Here is a 20,329-nt window from a genome sequence, read left to right on the forward strand (position 1 = left end):
GTAACCCCCAGGGAAGAGGAAGGCCAGAAGGACAGTTATTCCTGCTCAAACAGGGCCAGGGTTCTATCATTGATGGTTGCTGGTTAACAGTTGCTGCTCAATGGCTGCTTTGAACAGGGTTGTTTGTCTTCTAGGGGTAGTTTTCCAGTGCCTGCTCTGCCCCCACAGCATGTGGGGTGTGCCCCATTTCATGGGGCTTTGGGAAATGATCTTTTTTCTTTCTATGGGATTTTAGTTTTGGTTGGCCACTTGGGGCCTGTGGAGAAAGGCAGGGCGCAGATGTTCAAATAAAAGTCAAGTAATGATTAGCCCGGTCTGCTTGGAGAGGCAAGGTCCCCCTGTGGACCGAGCAATGGGGCACCCAGCAAAGCAGTGATGCCCTTTAGGTTAAGCAGGGGGAGAGCATCTGGCCCTGTCCAGCCCCACCACGGCATCCCTCCAGCGGCTCTTGCTGGGGTCTCCCTTCTTTCTAGGTGGACTGTGAGCCCTCTGGGGACAGCAAACCTTTCCCCTGTGCAAACTGCTCTGAGAAGAGTTTGCTTTTTGTTGAAAAACAGTCTACAGATAATAGTAACAATAAAGAAACAAGAACTGAGGACCATGGTGCTTTATATCTTCTAAATAAAGATATATATTTTATATTATTTATTATTATTATTATTATTATTATTATTATTACAATCTAGTAGATGTTATTGACTGCATTTGATACCATCATCATCATCATCACCATCATCATCATTGCTACTACTAGTATCCCAGCTAAAAGAGCAAAGAGGCAACTTTTAAAAGTGGTGATTCTCTTATATGTAGCAGGGGGAGAGCAACTGGCCCTATCCATCTCCAGCACAGCATCCCTCCAGTGACTTTTGCTGGTGTATATCTTATGTTTCTTTTTTTAGATTCTGAGCCCTTTGCGGGACAGGGAGCCATTTTTAAAATTTATTCATATTTATGTATACTACTTAAGAGGACTTTTGTTGGGAAGTGGTATAGAAATATTATGAGTATCAGCTTTCTTGCTCGTCCCTGTTTTTCCTGCTTGTGCCACTTTCTAGTTCCCAAGCTAGTGCTGAGTGTTTCCCAATATAGTTTTTACTGGGGAGGGATAATCCAGTCCTGGGTGAAGCTATAATTAAGCAGAGGTACTAATAGCACGGCTGGAAAACGACTAGACTAGGGAGCCAGAGGTTGCCAGTTCGAATCCCCGCTGGTACTATGGGAAAAACCTCTATCGGGCAGCAGTGAAATAGGAAGATGCTGAAAGGCATCATCTCACACTGTGCAGGAGATAGCAATGGTCAACACATCCTGTAGTCTACCAAAGACAACCACAGGGTTCTGTGGGTGCCAGGAGTTGAAATTGACTTGATGGCACACCTCACCTTTTCCAGCGGTTACCGAGGAATACAGGAAGCTCGTCAATGCTTTGCATTCTCAGCGGGATGCTGCTGTTCCTCCGTCGCTCCCACAGTCCCTGGCTGCTCTGGCTAGTAGCTTCTTTCCTTGGTCAGCTTGGCTCTTTGTATCCATGGCGCCACACACCCTGGAAGCTGCCATATACTGAGTCAGACCCTTGGTCCATCTAGCTCCAGATTGTCTCCTCGGACGGGCAGCGGCTTCTCCAAGATTGCAGGCAGGAGCCTCTCTCAGCCCTATCTTGGAGATGCTGCCAGGGAGGGAATCTGGAACCTTCTGCATGCAAGCCTTCAGATGCACTTCCCAGAGCGGCCCCTCCATCCCCTGAGGGAGGAATATCTTACAGGGCTCACATGATGTAGTCTCCCCTTCCGATGTAAACCAGAATGGACCCTGCTTAGCAAAGGGGACCATTCAGGCTTGCTACCAGCTCTCCTCCCCTTCCTCTCCAAGAACCCAAGCCGCCCAGCTGCCTAGGAGCCACCTTGAAGCAAGAAGACCTCCAGCTGACAACAAAGCCAGCTAGGAAAAGAGCTCCAGAGGGCCACCTGGGCCCTTCCAGCTTATGGCCACGCCCCCAAATATGATGTCACACACAGGTATATGTGGCTGGCATGCAGGAGGGCTCCCCGGGGAGACGGGTGCACCTGAGCTCACTGTAATATGCTGAAATCATTGTAAACCGCTTAGAGAGCTCCGGCTATAGAGCGGTATATAAAGGTAAGTGCTATTGCTATTGCTATTGCACCTCCTCACTTTCCCCCATATCAATGCACCACCTCTGTCCCTTCCCTCGGGGAAACCTCCAGTGCATCACTTGGAAATGTGGTTGCCTACCTTCCTCTCTGATGCTTCATGTCCCAGCCCTTACTGACAAGGATCCTTTTACGTGTATCCATCTGCTATCAATGTTGGGGATTTTGTTCGTCTCTAACACTATGCTCAGTTAGTGTCTGAATCGTCTCCTTGGAAAGGAGTACTGGTGAGTGTTGCTGCTGGGTCTCTCAAGAATTTCACTGGCATAAGCATTATGATATACAGACACTAGGGGAAAGAAACATTCCCTAAAGCCTGATTTTAAAAGTTTACTGTGCAATGGATTCCCTTTCAATAGGATCTGGGCCCGGCAGGAGCCGCTTTTCGGTGGGTTCTTGGCACAGCTCTACAGTCATGTTCAATGGCCTGCAGCCACCTGGACAGAGCAGTTGTGCAGTTCCTGTAGGCACAATTGCTGCCCGACTGAGATCGGGGGCAAGAGTTTGGGGTGAAACTGTTGTGCAATTCGCCTTGCCCATTGGTTGCAGGCCTTTAAGCATTCCATTCAGAATCCCGTCTCTAGCTGTTAGAATCTCATCTCTACCTGCTGCTGTTTCTAAGTTAACCTGCTAACTCAGAACAGCAGGCTATTACCATTGGAGAGATAAAATGTACTAGTAGATATTGAGGTCCTATCTAGAAACATCCGTCTTTTGGGCTACCAACTCCAAATGGCAAATGGATAATATCCATGAGATATTTGGGAAAATATCATCAAAGCCTGAGAATAGGGCATTATAGTTTTGATCAATCTAGAAAAGGTTGTAAAGGAACTGAATAAGAGATAGTATCCAAAATATCTGTGATGTGAGTGGAGAGTGCAGTGACCTTCCACTTGCAGATCATCTCAATGGCCATTAAGCAAGATTGACAGGAACACACTCTGATCCATTTTCTTACTTAAGGTTGATGGATGTGTGTCACATATTCACTGGATCATTGAAACATTGGGCAGTAATTCGCATCTCTGAATAGGCTCCCCTAACAACACCACAATTGCAACCTCCATATCACCTCAAGCACAAAGCTTTTCAATGGAGTTGTTGTTTCAGACATTTAGCCATGAGCTGGATGAATATGTATGTATGAATTAGCCTTTAAAATTGTTTGCTTTGGGGGTCAGGGTGGAGGAATCAACATTCTTACAATTTGGCACTTGCATCTCTGCATATCTTCGAATCCACTAGAGACATCTCTTTCAAACTGTAGCAGAGGTTACATGCAGAAAGGTGACCAATTCAGATGTAGCATTTTCTCTGTTTTGTGTGTTTCCAGTGCTCAACTGCAGCCTCTATGAAATATTTTTCTTCATACAAGGTGTATTTTTGTCTCCCTTACAGGTGGAAGACAGGTCGGAGCTCTCCTTTCAGGGAAAAGATGATGTGAATGTGTGGAATGGAGGAACACAGGCCAAATCAGGCAAGAAATTCAAGTATGATTTGGGTTCCATGACCGGGGGGGAGGAAGGAAAATGAGCTACCTGACCATACTAAGATGAAATGCTCCTCCCAGGAAGCACAGAGCATCTGTCTTGGTGGAGGGAGCGTAAACAAGAAAGAGCCCACCAGGCATCAAGCAATTGCATCGTCAGCAGTTGGGTTTTCAAACTGTCTTTTGGGGAACCCTGGAATCCCACAGAGGCATCTCAAGGGCTCCTCAATGAGAAGGTCAGGAATGGTGGGCAAATTCTGCCTGAAAGACGAACCTGCTCTTTTCTTTTTAACCAACCTTGTGTTGGAGCTAGAAGAGTTAACTGTGTTTCAAACCACAGTCAAAGTCCAGGTGAGGAAACAGTGAGTGTGGAAGTTAAAGGACTTTGCGTTGTCTCTTTGTCTCAGACAGTAGAGGACAGACTAGTAAGTCAGAGGGCTAGAGAGTCAAGACATTGGTCACCCCTTCTCCACTGCTCTGATGCTATCCCTTTGAAATGTAGATTGCTACTTTTAGGGATTCAACTTCCTCCCTCTCTCTCTTTCCTACCTGCCCTGCTACCTTGCAACATGGCAAGCCTCTCTCCCTGCACCATATGTCCAGAGAAGATGCAGAATCCATCTGCATCCAGCTAGATAGATAGATTAGAGAATCTAACTCCTCACTTTTCAATCTAGAATGGAGTTCCTTAATAAATGCCTATTATATTGATTTGAAACTATGAATTGGCTCCAAGTTACTTTACTCTCAGCACACACGCATGCTTAACTAAATTTCCGCTGTGTTGTGCCACTGTGCACTCTGCTATAATGAGAAAGGGATTCTCTCACCACAGAGAATTTCCAACAGTGAGGCCCTCCATTTGGTGTTTCTTTTTCTATGTAAACTGCTTTGGAAACATTTGTGGGAAAGCAGTCTATATAAATACTAGTAGTGAATAGTAAGAACCAGCTTCCCCCAGGAAGGCTGAAAGCAGGATGCCATCCATCCTCAGGCAGTCAAGCTCCACATTATTGACCCTTCCAAGAGAATCTACAATTCCTGGGGAATATCATTTGTATGTATGAGGGCCAGCTTGGTTCCAGCATTTTTCAAAAATGGTGCGTCATGCTTACAGCCAGAGCAGCATTCTTGAGATTGTGCTACACTTGGACTAAGACCACCTGTGATCAAATGCTGGCTTTCCCATGAAACTGACTGAGTAATATTCCCCAGGAAGTGTTAATTCTCCTGGAAGGGTCAATAATGTAGAGCTATGACTGCCTGAGGATGGTTGGCATCCTGCTGTCAGCCTTCCTGGAGGAAGCAGAATGTTCTTATTATTCGCTACTACCACCACTACTACTACTATAGAGATCTTGCTTTTCCACAAAGGTTGTGCTCCAGTTCATGGCAAGGCTTTTTCAAAAAATGCATCCCATTAACCCTCCTGTCCTTTATGTTACACAGGTCCCTGGTTTCCAAATTCACACTCTGTTGGACCGAGTTCATAGAACTCAGGGTACGTGTACCATGTGAAGCCCTCCAGTACATCGAAGCCAACCATGGAAGATACCTGTGAAGGCATGGGACTGGAAGACCACACTACCCAGTGTACAGCCCAAGGGGATCTGGCCCACTGATGAATGGGAAGACGTCATTCAACTCGACTGACCTGTCTATAAGACACAACCACCTGTTGTGGCCCTTATCCAGCCCTTCTTTCCCCCATCAGGAAGTCATGGCCAGAAGAAGTTTTCCATTCTGAGATGCTCCCTTCATTTTGCCAGAAAGACCCAATAAAGGATGTATTAATTGCGGGATTTTGTTTTCAGTATCATACAAAAAATTCGTGTCTTTCACATTTTCATACCAAGGACAATACATTATTTTAATGTTTTATTTTTATATAATGTGTACTGTTTATTGTAAGCCTCCCAGAGACATAAGTTTTGGGTGGTACATAAATACGTTAAATAAAATAAATCAATTGATAATGTAATTCTGCTCTTGGAATCTTATTTTCTCTCTCTTGGGGTAGTTCTTCAAACGGGCCACCATGCAAGCACATCGCTTGGACCATGTGCAAGCAAGGCGTCAGCCTGGGCACTGCTGCCTCCGCTCCTTCCATAAAGATCAATTTTCAACATTTTAACGGGTGGGGAGCAGGCCGTGCCCTTCCTTCTGGACGCCCTGATTGATTGGGTAGTGTCTGTCCAGTTTCTGCCTTTTGTTTCTGCCTTTCCCACTCTTGTTTCTGCCTTTCCCACTCATGCAAATGTCAAGGGAACCTCACTTTTCTAGCCTCCATACATTTTCTGCAGGGAAGAAAAATAAAAGAGGAAGCAATTTAGAACACAGACGTCAGTGATTGTTGTTGGAGGTTGTTAATTTTCACCCCCAGTAGGTAAAGCAGCAGAGCACTAAGGAATGAGCACACACTCCCGTTCCAGAGTAGGTAGCATAGGATGGTCTAGTTGTTGCAGCTCTTTAAAGAAAACGCATGGAGATTCTTGTAGAACTAAATACTAAGCATTGATTGGTGAAGTACACTTGGATAGGAAAGCCTAACCCTAATCTAAAGGATGACATAATGAATAGGTAAGGAGGGAGACAGATGTTTCCATTGGTTCTCTAAGAGGAAAGGAAGGATTATGACTCATCAGCACAGGAAGTGCGGAAGAGTCAGATCAGGGGTCATAGAGTAGAGGCAGGCAGAACAGTTGAGGGAGACCCCCACGCACGACCTCTACTCCCAATGCCCTGAGTGGTCATCATGAGGATAGTTGGTGCAAGAGGTCGATGCACTGGAACTCCATCTCCAAAAATTCATTCATTCATTCATTCATTCATTCATTCAATTTCCAAACCGCCCTTCCAAAAATGGTTCTGGGCGGTTTACACAGAGAAATAATAAACAAACCAACAATATGGCTCCCCGTCCCCAAAGAGCTCACAATCTAAAATAAACATAAGACAGACAACAGCAATAGTTACTGGAGGTACTGTGCTAGCGGTGGATAAGGCCAGTTACTCTCCCCCTCTTAAATAAAGAGAATCACCATGTTAAAAGGCGCCGCTTTGCCAAGTTAGCTGGGGTGACACTGGAACTCCATCTCCAACAATTGTGACTGTGTGATTGGAAAGGCTGGTGCTACACAACCAAACGAAACCCCCCTCCTCTCTCTGGATGAGCTGTTAGGGCACCCTTTGCCTCTTCCCAGGAATCTTGCTGGCCAGCTAATTGCTCAGCTAGGGAGGCATCTGCAGTCAGTGACATCTAGGACAATGAGGACTAGTCATCCTGAAGAGGTGATAACGCACAATGTAGCATTACAGTGTAAGGACTGGAGGGAGGACTAGGCCTCGCTTAGAGCCAAATCAAAGGGACCAGCTCAGAGGAGCGGGCGGGATTCCTGACTCCACCCCCAGCAGAAGCTCTGGTCTCCTGGTGAGTCTGTCCCAGGAGGAGGAGGAGGAGGACCCCGAGGAAGAAGCAGGCCGAGAGCTGCTGGGGAGCTGGGAAGAAGGCCGCAGGCTGTGAGGAAGAAGGAGCAGGACATCCGTGCAAGGCCTCCGGAGGGAAGTGGCTCTTCTGTATGGATCGCTGGGGATCTGCATTGCCAGGTTACTGAGACCTCTCTCTGGTCATCTCTTTGGTGAAAAGTTCTTGCTGCACCGCTTTTCCTTGGAATCCGAAAAGAAATCCTGGCTGCTCTGGGTCTGCCTTCGGCACCTGCCTTTGGAGGCCGAGGACTGCTCAGCCCTTTGGGGAGGGTTTGGCCCCTTAATCCCCCACCCCCAGGCACCGGATATGGGGAGCGTGTTTCCCCACATCAAAATAATAAAGTGGATGGTGGCAGCAGCCTCCTGGGAATCCCTTCCGGGCAAGGATCCCACCCCAGTGAGGGAACTCCTCCCCGCTCCCCCTGGGCCTCTGGCAGGAGTCCTGACACACACCCAGGAGGAAAGGGATCTGGCTTGGAAAGACCGGCTTCTTCCTGCCTGAGGGATGGTGAGTCCTCCTTGCTGCCTCTCTCTGTGTGCACCAGCCAGAACTGTGGGCAGCGAATGCCTTGTGCTGAATCCGTGTTGCCGTCCTGGTATGTTTTAAAGGGTTTCTTAGGGGGGTGGGGACAAACCATCCATCCCAGAGGTAGATAACTAGGAGGAGGATGGAAGGCACAGACAAGACCGAAGATGGGAAGTCTCCGTGAAGCCCGAGCTGTCCATTGATTGAAGTTACCACATCTCGACTTCTGCGAGACCTTTAGACTAACACTAGTGTCATCCGAATCTTGATTCTGAGATTGCCCTGGATGGACAAATGTTTCCAGGAGTCCAGATCTGCAGGGCTTGTGCCACCCCCCACCCCCCAAAGCCCACCAGGAGCGTAATGAAACTCCCTGGTTCTGCTTACTTCCCAGCATCGCAAACACAGGGGAGTTGCTGAGCACCCATCAAGGCCCTGCCCATGCCTGGTGGGTCAGCAGCGGTGCAGCCACCTCCTTGATGAGAGCTGCTTTCCGTCGGTTTGGTTGACCTTTTGGGGGCTTGATCAAAAGGGAAGGTGGATTCTTCATTGCTTCCTGTGTTTGAAGCGGTGTACGTGGTCAGGTTTACCCTCACAAGAAAACTGTGAGGTAGGTTAGGCTGAGGAATAAGTGACTGGCCCAGAGTCGCCCAATGAGCTTCATGGCTGAACAGGGATTTGAACTGTAGGAGATGAACTTCCAGTGCATCGACCTTTTGCACCAACTGTCCTAATGACCACTAGGGGCATCCTGAGTCAGGGTCTCCCTATCTGTCCCTACTCTATGACCCCTGAACTGACTCTGCAGCACTTCCTGGGCTGAGTCACAATCCTTCCTTTCCTCCTAGAGAGCAGATGGGAACATCTCTCTCTCTCTCTCTCCTTACCTATCCATTATGTAGTCTTAGATTAGAGATAGGTCTTTCCTATCTAAGTGTATTTAACCAATACATATTTAGTGTTTAGTCATACAAGGATCTCCATGTATGTTCTCTAAATAGCTGCAATATCCAAACCATCCTCTGCTACCTACTCTGGAACTGGAGCGTCTGCTCATTCCTTAGTGCTCTGCTGTTTTACCTATTATGGGTAAAAATAAATCAACAACGTCTAACATGAACTCGGCTCTCCCCAGTCCTAGTCCAACTCTACACCACACTGGCTCCAGTGTGGACAGATATAGGATGCAGAAGTTGGCCATTCCTTCTCCTTGTCGCCTATGTGAGCAGGTGTGTCAAGCTGCACCTGTTCAGTCACTTCCCCATTGCAGACTTCTTGTTAGTCTTCTACTGCACTGTCTCAACACTCAGTCCCAATTTGTATGTTTCTGGAAGAGTGTGCTTGTCACTTGTCTGTGGCTGGATCCCATTCCACTCAAGGAAGGGATATACAGGCGGACCTCAGTATCCGTGGGGGGGTTCCATTCTCCACTACAACCGCAACCACCGATTCGGAAACGGCATATACCAAGGCATTAAGTCAATGCAAAAATTGCTGGGGAAAGGGCCCAAGGACATTTAGAAGAGTGAAATAAAGCACCCTACTGTGCTCTGCGGGCACCCAGTTAGCCACACACACACATGCGTGCTGCTCTTACGGAGACTTCCGGGCAACGACGGGGGCAGGGGCAGCAGCGAGGAACGCTGCCACCCCAAAAACTTTGCTTTAAACTGCAGCGCCGAAGGGGGAAGAGTGGCGGGAGGGGTAAGTTCTCTCCCCCGCCCTTAAAGGTAGACCCCCCCTCGGTGCCGGACCACCGGACCAGTCCTGCTCCGAACCAGTTCGGAAGCTTCCAACATGGCCTCCAAACCGGTTCGTGCACATCCCTATTCAAAAGGAGCACAGAAGTCTCCTGATCAGAGACAAATGAAGAGGTTAATCTCTCCCTCCCTCTCGTAATGTCAAATACATCTCATGGACAGCATCAAAACTTCCATATGGCCTAGAAAGTTGGGCTTTGGAACATGTTGAAGACAATTTAACTGGCGGAAAAAACCAACAGTAGGATGTTGGTGCACTTGTTTCCAGGGTCGGTGCCAGACTCCTTGGTGCCCTGGGCAAACAGATTGACACTCTACACTCTGTGCCCCCCTGAGGTCTGAGGTCTGCACTCTGCTGCCTAGTTGGCCTAACAGTAGCACCGGCCCTGCTTGTTCCTCACAAGGGGGACACAGAACTGTAAGGCACTTGCATCTAGACCTGAAACTTGCTGAAGGTGCCTCCGATTAGAAGAGTCTTTGAAAGTGAAGATCCTTTTGACATGTAATCCTGAACCCGAGACAAGGAAACCCTCCAACAGAGGCCAGGCTGCTTGCTTCCTGCCAGTGATGATGAGAACTTGCTGCATCTCTCTGTGTGCACTAGCCAAAGGGATGGGCAGGGACTGACTGATGTTGAATACATGTTGTGGAGGAGGTGCCGACTGCTTTGGCTACTAGCCCAACCAGAGTGGTCTCGCTTGGAGATCAGTCTCACCATGCCCCCAATCCCCCTTAGCAATGTGGGTCTTCAGTTGTGATGGTGGGGTCCCCGAAGGAACCAGCAGCCTCACCACCCACGGGCCAGTGAGCATGGTGGCAGCCTGGTGTGGGATCACTTCAAGTTCTGCCTTAGTGACCCTGTACATGCTGTCTGCACCTACTGCAGGGCATGGGTCAGCAGGGAAAAGGACCCCAAGCGTCTTGGGACTATGGTGATGTTGTTGCACCTGCGACCCCTTTCACCTGGGGGTCCTTTCTCCTGCTGGCAGCAATAGGCCTGGTGTGCCCTCGGCTAGCAGCAGCAGCTGCTCCTGATCCCAAGCCTCCAGGATGCGAAGGGCACTTGCAATAGGGGGCTCCCACCACAAAGGCCCTAATCAGGCCCATAGCCAGCCTCAATGTACACCCTGGGAAATCCCCTGGCTATGGGTCCCTGCTGCTCCCATGGCAGCTCTTGTGGAGAAGTGCCAAAAGTTAGTCGGCCATTTCCACCGGGGTGAAAAGGCTCAGCATATGCTGAAAGAGAGGCAGCTTGAGCTGGACCTACCTGACCTACCTGAACACCTGATCCCTTTGCAGGTTCCTACCCAGTGGAACTCTCACGTTCTTCTCCAGGATGATTTGGTTGGGGGGTTTTCTCCTCCATGCTGTGCCTCAGGAGAGGGAAAGAGGTTTGATTTTGTGATGTGCTTTTCTCTGCACTGAGTGTAATAACGATCTGGTTTTCCTGGATCACAGATGGACAAAAGCAGTATTTGGGTGCCTTCCTGCCTTCCTTCCTTCCTAGAGCTCTGGTTTGGTGGTCTGTGTGTGAGATGGTGTTGTGGAGAGAAAGGGACTGTGGCAGAAAATATGACGGGGTAACACCTCTCCTGCAGTCATTGCACTGGTTGCCTATTCACTTCCGAGCTCAATTTAAGGTCCTGGTTCTGACCTTCAAAGCCTTGCAGGGCTTGGCGCCTGTCTACCTACAGACCCTTTCCAGTTACATCCCATTCAGTTAGTTCATCTCAGATGGCCCTTTTGTCGGTCCCTCATTTCCGAGAGGTTTGGGGCTCTAGGACCCGGGAAAGGGCCTTTTTGGTTGCTGCCCCACTTCTTTGGAACACTCTTCCCCTTCCGATCTGTCTAGCTCCTTCCTTACTGATCTTGAAATCTCTATTGAAGACTTTTCTTTTTCACCAGGCTTTTTCCCTGTATTTTACTTATTTGTTTTTTGTTAGTTACTTTAGTTTTTAATTTAGAATGTAATTTTTAATGTTGCCTTGTCTGCATGTTTTTGTGCACCACCCGGAGTCTTCTGAGTGGGCGTATATTAAATGTTTCAAATAAATAAATAAATAACTGACTTCCGGGGGCACCAGAGCGGGTTGAGCATGATGGGTGCTACCCACCACTCAACCCACAGAGCAATTGGGAAATCAGGTGGTTTTTAATGATTTCTTTTTAATTGTGTCAGAGTCATTTCAGTCCATTGCCCGACTGAGCCAGATAGAATTACATATGGTGAGATCTAGTCTCTGCGTTGGTTTTCTGGGAGGAGTAGTCTTCCCATTGGTCAGCCTTTTCCTTCCGACTGTCAGCAAGGTGCCATTCACATTTCCAATGTCTTCTTTGTGGTTTTATTGCTGTTTTACAGTCCTATAATGTTGCATGTGTGCCACACAAAAATAGCTGTATTTTCCTATTGTGGGGTTTTCCTTGAGCAAGCTAATAAGACTGCTCCCCCTGCTGGTGGCTTTGTGCAACAAACAGCTTCAATCCTTTATTTCCCTTTTCAGTGCTATCTGCCCAAGCCGAAGCATTTTACTGCTGTTGTAGCGTATAACTGGGAAGTGCCATGAAGAGAAGAAAAAAGTCTTCTTGTCTGAGGGAAATATGTGACTTTCATTTCTCAGCAGTGTTGATAATATGCTTTCAGTCCTATTGCTAACTATCTGGTTTTGCTGGATCTTAGGTGCAGAAAGGCAGAATTTGGGTGCCTGCCTTTCTTGAGTTGTGGTGTGTGTGGAGTGGGGTGGGGTGGGGTGTGTTGACCCAGAAACAACAGCAAAAACGTTAGGGTTGAATTTTTCCTGGACTAGTAACTTAGGATTGACCTTCTGACCCAGGAAATATTCAACCCTAACTTTGGGTTGACCTACTGACAGCAGTCACCAGCATGCCCACCAGGAGGCAGCGTAGAGCACATCGGTGGCTGCTGGGCCTTCTCCATTCTTCCTCTTCTTCACTCACTGCTGCGTTGTTCAGCTGGTGGGGGTGGCAGTGGTGGCAGCAGGATTCTCCCTCCCTCCCTCCCTCCCTCCAAGCCAAGAGCTGATGCCCCAAGCGGAAGGAAACTCCGAGCATCTGCCTGGCTCCCCCCAGACTCTCTGCTTTTAGTAACAGCAGGTCTCTCCGCCCCTCACTTCCACTGGCTCTCGTTCCTGTGCTTGGAGAGGAAGAGACCCAGAAGAAGCGAGGGATGGAGGGAGGGAGGATGCTGCTGGCTGGAGATGAGTGTGGAAGGTCAAGAACAGTCCAAGTTTTTTTTAAAAAAGAAGTTACAAACTTAGATGGAAATCCTGCACCCTTTTCTAGCTCCATTATGGGGGAGGGAGGGAGTGTCCCAGTAGTGGGCTGTGAAGAGCCTGCAGCTTTTGCAGATGGCTCCGCAGGAACTCCCCCAGGAGTGACTCCATGAAGGGCAAGTCCCCCAAAGGGAGGTTCTGGAAAGAAACTGTCACATACTGCCAGCTCCAGCTCCAGCTCCCGCGGGACTTCGCCAACTTCCCGCCAGACCTCGGGGAGGCTTGGAGACGAGATCTTGGCCAAACCTGAGATCTCACAAAGATTGCTCTGTCTGCTGGGGGATTTATAACAGGCAGGTGGCCTAAGATGAGAGGCCAGACTGGGAGGAGGGCTCAGAAGCAAAAGAGCCCTATGACCCCTGGGAGAGCTGGCAGTAGGCGAATGAGGGGTTTGTGAACATAACAAGTCCCTCCACGGAGGCTAAGGTCCCAGTTCCAACAATTCTCTGAGCCCCACCTGCCCCAAAAGCCCCAGGTCGGGAGTCGAGAGTGCACACCTGAAGAGGGACGTGGGGCCATGCTTACAGGCTTACAATCTCACGTCCAAGCCAGACACATCTTGTATGAAAGGAAACTGCCCTTCCCACCACACTACCCTGCACCTTAAGGGTCCCAGTGAATATGGGCTTGTGGGCCAGCCCCCACCAACAGGCACAGTTACCATCCACATCCCCAGTGAACTGGTGTGACTCCACAGACCAAGACATGGGTGACAGAGCATTCCTTCCTCCCCAAAGTTTTGCCCAGCAGCCAGGCGAGGTTTTGCCATTTGGCAGCAAGCCGGCTGTCTTGCTGATGGATTATTGACTGGTGCTGTAACCAATCAATGGTAGCCAGCCTTCATTCCAAAAGACGGTGTCCCACCCCTCTCTGTTTCTTTTTCCATTCCAGGTCTGAGTACTGCAAAGCAGAAGAAAGAAAGAGCGGAGATCAGGAACCATTGAGTAGAGGGCCTTCCTCAACCCAGCCCAGGACATTCCCCAACACTTGCTGGGTTGCCATGATGCTCTGCTCTAGATGAGCTTCCGTGAGCTGGATCACCAGCCCTCCTCACACGATGAAATCTAAGATTTCTTCCTCCAGCAAAATGAAGCCAGCTCTGCCAATTAATCTAATAGCAGCAGTCCTGCACGTGGCCGTGTCCAGAGTCAACCAGCTGGACCCAGGGACCCAGGTAAATTTTACTGAGCTTTTTTTCTCCTACGCCACAAACTCCTGCTGCTTCCACTCCCGGGGACCTTTTCTCATTTGAGACCACTTCAGAATCTTTTCTATGTAAGGATGCCACAGTTTTGCTTTGTCATAATATGTTCTATGATGAAGGGAGAATTCAGTGTAAACTGAAAATCGTCCGGTTGGCCCCAACTGGAACCAGAAGCAAAGCCCTGTAGTGGTAACCAATTCAGAAGATGGCGTTCCATCATTCCATCATTGGTTTCATTCAGAAAGAAAGACTGGCATGATGCTTTCTTCTCAAGTCAAGTCCCATGGTTGTCTTTTTCTAGAGTTACATGGCAAGCTAAAGAGTGGATATTATTCTGCAGGAAATGTAACTAAACTGGTTCAAGGTGTTTGAACTGGTTACCAAAAGACTTTGGAAAGTGAATATTTGACCCCACACTGAACGGGAGAGTTCCAAAAGAATGACCAAGTTTGAAATGGTGTGACTCCCTGCACAGGTGATTTCTTACTTTTCTGAGATTTAATGTATAAGCTCTTGTTCCAGGTTAATTGTGGGCATCCTTTCCCACTTCCATATGTCCTGGTGGTTTCTTGGCCCAACTGGAATCAAACACAATACCACGATAAACATGAGTGCTTTTTCAATGTTGCATTCTCAAGACCGGTTGACACTCATATATTCATGACTGATCTTTTCTTCCCCACCTAGAACGAGAACATTGAGGCGCTCCAGAGGATGATCAGGGCTTTGCTGGAGAACACCCCCTCTGTCTGGAACTTAATCAGCATCTTGAAGGTAAGTGCAATGAAAGCCCTATTCAGACAGTAGGTAGTACATGTGTGGAGGTGTCTGAACATTGGTCCATGATTTTGTGACGTGTCCATGACTGTAGTTGCATTCGTTTTTAAAGTGAGCCTGGGCACGGGCCCCTCACAGGCCTGGTACAGATAGGAGGTGTCATGCAGTGCCTGAAAACTGGTCTGCCTTTTGGTTACATGGTTTCCATTCACCCCTCAGCTCTTTCATGGTCCATTTCTGCACCTTTGCCAGCTCTAACATAATGTGGCTGAGCTGGGCTTACCAGAACTGCACCCCACATGTCAAAGGTCTCTGCCCCAAAGCATTGGGGCACCTGTCTCTACCCAATTCCTCAGCCAGAAGGAGGATGGTGCACCACCTTGAAGCCTAATGGACTACCTGTATTGCTGCCCTGCCTGTTCTGCACTTCTTCCCTGCCCCATTGGCCCCCTCTCCTGCCAATGTCTGCTTAAGGGTCGCTTTCTCACCTTCTCCCTGCTCTCTTCTAGGCTGCGAAGAGTCTGCAAATATTGCAGAAAGTTCTTTAAGTCCTCCCCCAAGAGTGACTCCAACAAAGGCAAGCCCCCCATAGAGAGGTTCTGGCGACGAACCAAGTGGGTTGAGCCGACTCCAGCGCCACCTCCAACTCCCTCAGGGGGCACCCCAGCCGTCTCCGGAGTCACCATCGGTGAGGAGGTGCCCCAGGCTCCTGGGGAATGGTTGGGACTGGGGCTGACTCTTTGGGGAAGGTGAGCCAGCTGGAGCTTGGGAGCCCAGAAGCCAGCCTGAATTCCAAGAAAGGGAATTCCCGTTGCTTAATTCCTCATGGGAATTCAAGTCCTGAATCCCCCCTCCCTTCCAATTCTTCTTCCCTTCCAGGTTTGACAACTATCCTGGAGGAAGTGGACAGAGCTGAGGTAGGGAACCATTGAGGAGAGCGCCTTCCTCCACAGAGCTCAAGACATCTCTGTGAGAGGCATTTCTTCCATCCGGTATCTGGGAGCACCCACTCTCTGCTCTGATCCTTTTCCCAGTTCTGCACTCTCCCTGAGAAGCAGCAGCTGCAGAATATTCCATGGAGCGGGTGGTGTCCCCAGAAAGGATTTGAGAGCAGCCCACCAAGTAAGGGTGCCCGCTCCATTTCCAGGAAGGCACGGAGAGTCCTTCCATCACTAACAGTTCAGTGCTTCTAATTTTCAGGTCATCCTTGTCTGGACCCAGTTCTTGTCCGCCGTTACGGAAGATGTCAAAGACGTCAGGTCGCAGGGTGGTCAACTCCTGTCCTATGATAAGGACGAGGCCGTGGAAGCCGTACTGGTGAGTCAGATGCGGCAGAGAATGGAAGAGAATGCCCAAGCGAGGGCTCAGTCCAGAGTGTGTGTTTGGGGATGGAGCTATCCCAAGGAAGTCCGTGGGTAGTGACCAAATCTCTTCTGCTCTTTGATCTCTGCCAGGAAATTATGGAGGATGTCAAGAAGCATCCGGACCCTGAGTTCCTGCTGAGGTTAAGCATAGACACCGTCACGGAACTCACGTATGCTTATAGCCCACGGGGATTAAATAGGAGGGGGTTGTGTCAGGAAAGGGCAGTGGCAAAACAGGCAAGATCTGTAACTGGATCTCCCCTTTCCCAAAAGATGGCCATTGATGTGAAAGTTTTTCTTTTAGAAACAAATCTTCTTAAGTACTACGGCCTTTTGCGAATCAGGCCTCCCCAGACCGGGATTGGTCATTTTTTAAAAAAAGAAGGGAAACCATCACAGACCTGTCATTGTTTTTGACGCTTGCTGGGTTGCCATGTTCCTCTTCCCTAGATGAGCTTCCATTGGCTGGGTCTCCAGCCCTACTCACACTACGAAATCTAATCTTTCTCCCTCCAGCAAAATGAAGCTGCCTATGCCCTTCAGTCTCAAGGCAGCAGTCCTCAACGTGGTGGTGTCCGGGCTGAACCAAGTGGACCCAGGGACCCAGGAAAATTCTTCTTGGCCTTTTTTCTCTTGCGAAGAAAACGTGATACCACTGTCAGTACCAGTGATTTTTCAATGATGTATTCTCAAGACCGGTTGTGTCTCCTACTCATGACTTATCTTCTCTTTCCCTCCTTGAAGGAGAAAATGGCATCCTTCAAGAAGATGCTCAGGGGGCTGCTGGAGGATGCCCCCTCTATCCAGGACACAATTGGCATCTTGAAGGTAAGTGAAATGGAAGCCCTATTCAGACATCAGGTAGTAGATGTATGCAGGTGTCTGAACACTGGTACGTGATTGTGTGTGCATGACTGTAGTTGTGTTCCTTTTCAAAGTGAACCTGGGCACGGGCCCCTCACAGGCCTGGTACAGAGAGGGAGTGTCAAGCAGTGCCTGTATTCAACATCATGTATGAATTGCTGTCCCTGTGTCTAAATCTGTACCTGTGCACTCTCCACTCGTGGTCCAAGTGTGCAACATAAGGTGTGAATGGGGCTTCTGTCTTTAGCCTCTCCGACATCCGTACGTGGCCTGACAGAAAGAGGCAGCAGACCCCATTCTCTTAGTTTACTGAAGATATGTCTAGGTGCCTTCCCTATTAGAAGCCAACTGGTTGAGAAGACAGAGAAAACATCACTCCCATAAGCAACCTTCAGAAATATTGAAGATCTTGTCAACTTAATTGGGGGTGTGTTTTTATATGGAATTAGATCATCCTTTGATTCCTTTCGGCCATCAACCAAGGGATCTTCCTGTAGTGGGACAAATTCCTTCCGGGCTTAGCTCTCAGTAGCATGGCAAGGGATGATTTAGGCCAGTGCAATGACTGAGATGCTGTTTCAACCCACAGGAGCTCCACAAGTACATCAACCCGTAGAAGCCCCGGCTGCAGACTCTGGGCCGAGAAGCCTACATTGATGCTCTGGCTCACGAGGCCAGACGGCCAATGTGGAAGTAAGTACCCTGCTGTGGACATGGCTTCAGCATCCTCTGCTTCATCTTCTGCTTCAGCATCCTCTGTGGGACTCCTTGTCAGCTTTCAGGTTCAGAAGAAGACCTCCCAGTGGTCTCTGTTCACACGGGGGCTGCCTGGCAGCACATTCCTGGAGAGAGGCTGTTTCCACTGGGGTTCACCGAATGCCCCTGGGGACAGCAGGAGGGGCAGGAGGAACAGAAGAGAGCTGGGTCCCCCCAGTGTCTCTTCCAGCTGCCCAATGCCCAGAAGAGCCATGCTAGATCTTTGGAAATCCTCAACTTTGTATCCAACTGGATCATGTTCAATTCTTAGCTGCTTTGGATATGGTGTCACATTGACATGAAAAATACCATTTCCATCTCTATTTCTGCAGCTGGCCACATGGAAGGTTTTCTTTCGCAAGGCAAAGGAATTGGATCATCATGACATCCAGAGCACCATCAAAGGTAATGCCAATTTCCAGGGAATTGGGGTGCTCAAAACTGTCTCCTTGGAATCCCAGAATAGGCCTGAGCGACAAAGGTCATCATTTGTCCAAGGAGCCCAAGTTTTGCTCTGACTTCTCTGTGGCAGGCCTCCTGAGTGGGCATGTCTCAAACTCCCAACCCCTCTCACAGGGGTAAAAATGGTTCTTGCAGCCAAAGACCTTGCAGCTAAACTGCGCAGACTGGAAGCCATGCTTGCCTTCCGCTTTGGGAATCCCAAGCCAAAAACTGACCCATTAAACGTTCCTTCATTTAGTCAAGATGTATAAGTCCCTCCTTACCTAAGTCAATTAACATCAGAATAATACATCTTTTCTCATCTCTTCTCTTCTCTTTAGATGGCCTCATCTTAGAGGATTTCCATGAAAAGGAGGAGTATGTCGCATCCCGCATTTCCTTCCTCTTCTTTTTAATGCTAGCAGCCTAAATCTAGGAAAATATCTGCCTGGAGGAATTATATGTTTTTTTAAAAATACATATCATACATATTACATAATTGTTTTTAACAATGACTTTTAAATGGTTTTGTATTTTAATTTGTATTTTCTTTGCCCCTCCCCCTTTTTGATCTGTTATGATTGTCAGGATCTCCCTGTGAGGATCTCCCCTGATGGCGGCAACTCAGAATGCACGTACTCTGTGCTCCCTCTGTGCTCCCTGTGGACTTCACTGCTTTTTGCACTGTTGGACAGAACCTGGAAAGTACTATCCGTGGTATATGAGGATGACTGGAAATAACCTCTGAGGTCATTTCATAACACTCACGGTCTAATTTTTTGGGTATGTCCGTGTATAACCTTGTTCTTCGCATTTTGTGTCCCCCACCACCCCACACACACAAGCTTCCCTTCTGAGTTTTGGCACTATCTAAAAATACATTGGCTTTAAAAGTGGTGCCATCTCCAGATTCTAGCAACTCTGCTGAGACCTTCCACAACAGATCTCTTAGTGTTGCAGGTAAGAGATCTGTTACTGTGGTGACTGTTGCACTCTCTATCTGCATTGCTATGTGGTCAGATCCCGTCTGAAGAGTTCCTGAGAAATGCACTAGAGACCTTGGAACCTCTCAGTAGTTTTAACCATACATTTATGTTCTTAAATACCTCTTAAGCTCAATGTGGTTGGGAAAGGTTGGACAACATGATCTTGCCTCAAGCTTCCAGTCGTCCTCATACGATAAGAAGACATTAACCATTTGTTTCCCATGGATGCTGAGGTTGGGTGTCAATTACCTGAGCACGGATATGCAAAAGGGCGGATATCAGATCCACTGATAACGGGCTTTGCCTGTAAAGCAGATCCCTTTCTAGCCCATCCAGCGATGCCAATGTGAAAAGAAACCCCTTCATCCTCTAGGGCTACTTTGCTTCTTCTTTACAGATATTATTGGGGCATTGCGGAATTCAAGCTCAGGAAAACATCAGCTGTGTCCCTTGAATACTGTGTGAATTGGCTCTCACTAGCATTTGTTGCAAGGTTTTCCTGTCCCATTTCCTAACTTGGAGCTCAGATATTCTGCTTTCAGCCATTAAGATCCATTGGAAATGTGGATTTGTCCCATCCCTTATTATGGGCAGCTGGGCAAGAAGCTGTAGCCACTACTGAAAAGCGATCCCTCTCTGGCTGGAAGGGAGGTGGGGTGATGGCGCATGCCCACGTGGAAACTTAAATTGTGCATGGCATGCTGGATGCACAGTCTCCAGAAACAAGAGGCGGTGTTCCTGCCAGGGAGGGGACTTGTCATCTGTGTGACCTGCCCAGGGCATGCCTGAGGCCAGCGGTTTGTGCCGGCTGCTCTTCCTTCTATTGAATGGCCATGAGGTACATAGCGTTTGGCCCTTTCTGGCCCTCTTCATGCAACCTCGCCAAGGTTCCTGGAGAACTCCCAGCCCAGCCATGGCCGAATGTGTGTGTGCCCCCCATCCTGCATGGCCTCAGTTCCCTGCCCATCCATTTCCTCCTTGCCCGGAGAGCTTCTGCAGGCTGGATAGGAAGCAACAGAGAGTCTGTCTGCCTTCTTCATTTGATCCCTTATACAACAAAATGGAGACGTCCATGTGCCCCTGTCCCAGAGGTGGGCCTATGCTGTTAATTCAGCACCTGCACACAGTATGGCAGCAAGCAAGGGGCTTACCCACAGGATAGTGCCGGCCAAGACGGCCATTCATGGGGGTGGCCGAGGTGTTCTTTTG

The 20,329-nt window shown here is 48.6% G+C and overlaps 1 protein-coding gene and 2 long non-coding RNA genes across 5 annotated transcripts in view; 1 reads left to right on the forward strand and 2 right to left on the reverse strand.

Moving 5' to 3' along the window:
- The window catches only part of LOC128346528 (uncharacterized), a 162,777-nt gene that overhangs the window by 99,831 nt on the left and 42,617 nt on the right, over positions 1-20,329 (reverse strand). The window lies entirely within an intron of this gene.
- On the reverse strand, positions 5,532-7,572 carry LOC128346540 (uncharacterized). The gene is made up of 2 exons (XR_008317035.1): positions 6,708-7,572; positions 5,532-5,963 (listed from the first exon to the last, which is right to left on the reverse strand). It is a non-coding gene; the product is annotated as an uncharacterized LOC128346540 (long non-coding RNA).
- LOC128346524 (uncharacterized) lies at positions 6,771-18,649 on the forward strand. Of its 3 annotated transcripts, XM_053299958.1 has the most exons (10): positions 6,771-7,272; positions 13,620-13,902; positions 14,620-14,706; positions 15,910-16,026; positions 16,164-16,243; positions 16,590-16,730; positions 16,818-16,901; positions 17,527-17,630; positions 18,026-18,098; positions 18,476-18,649. In XM_053299958.1, the coding sequence occupies exons 2-7, from the start codon at positions 13,786-13,788 to the stop codon at positions 16,897-16,899; spliced, it is 624 nt and encodes a 207-aa protein (XP_053155933.1). In that variant the 5' UTR covers positions 6,771-7,272; positions 13,620-13,785; the 3' UTR covers positions 16,900-16,901; positions 17,527-17,630; positions 18,026-18,098; positions 18,476-18,649. The 3 variants fall into 3 exon arrangements, with proteins under 3 accessions (XP_053155933.1, XP_053155935.1, XP_053155934.1); XM_053299959.1 differs by lacking the exon at positions 6,771-7,272 and having other exon boundaries at positions 12,165-13,902; XM_053299960.1 differs by lacking the exons at positions 16,164-16,243; positions 16,590-16,730.

Source organism: Hemicordylus capensis, chromosome 2 (assembly GCF_027244095.1).
Source record: "Hemicordylus capensis ecotype Gifberg chromosome 2, rHemCap1.1.pri, whole genome shotgun sequence".
Lineage (NCBI taxonomy): Eukaryota > Metazoa > Chordata > Lepidosauria > Squamata > Cordylidae > Hemicordylus > Hemicordylus capensis.

Excerpts from the sequence above, each read along its gene's own strand:
- LOC128346524 (XM_053299958.1), top strand. The coding sequence starts at position 13,786 with ATGAAATCTAAGATTTCTTCCTCCAGCAAAATGAAGCCAGCTCTGCCA. Across the intron at positions 16,244-16,589 it reads GACACCGTCACGGAACTCAC|CAAAATGAAGCTGCCTATGC; the intron begins GTATGCTTATAG and ends TTCTCCCTCCAG. Across the intron at positions 16,731-16,817 it reads GAAGAAAACGTGATACCACT|GAGAAAATGGCATCCTTCAA; the intron begins GTCAGTACCAGT and ends CCCTCCTTGAAG.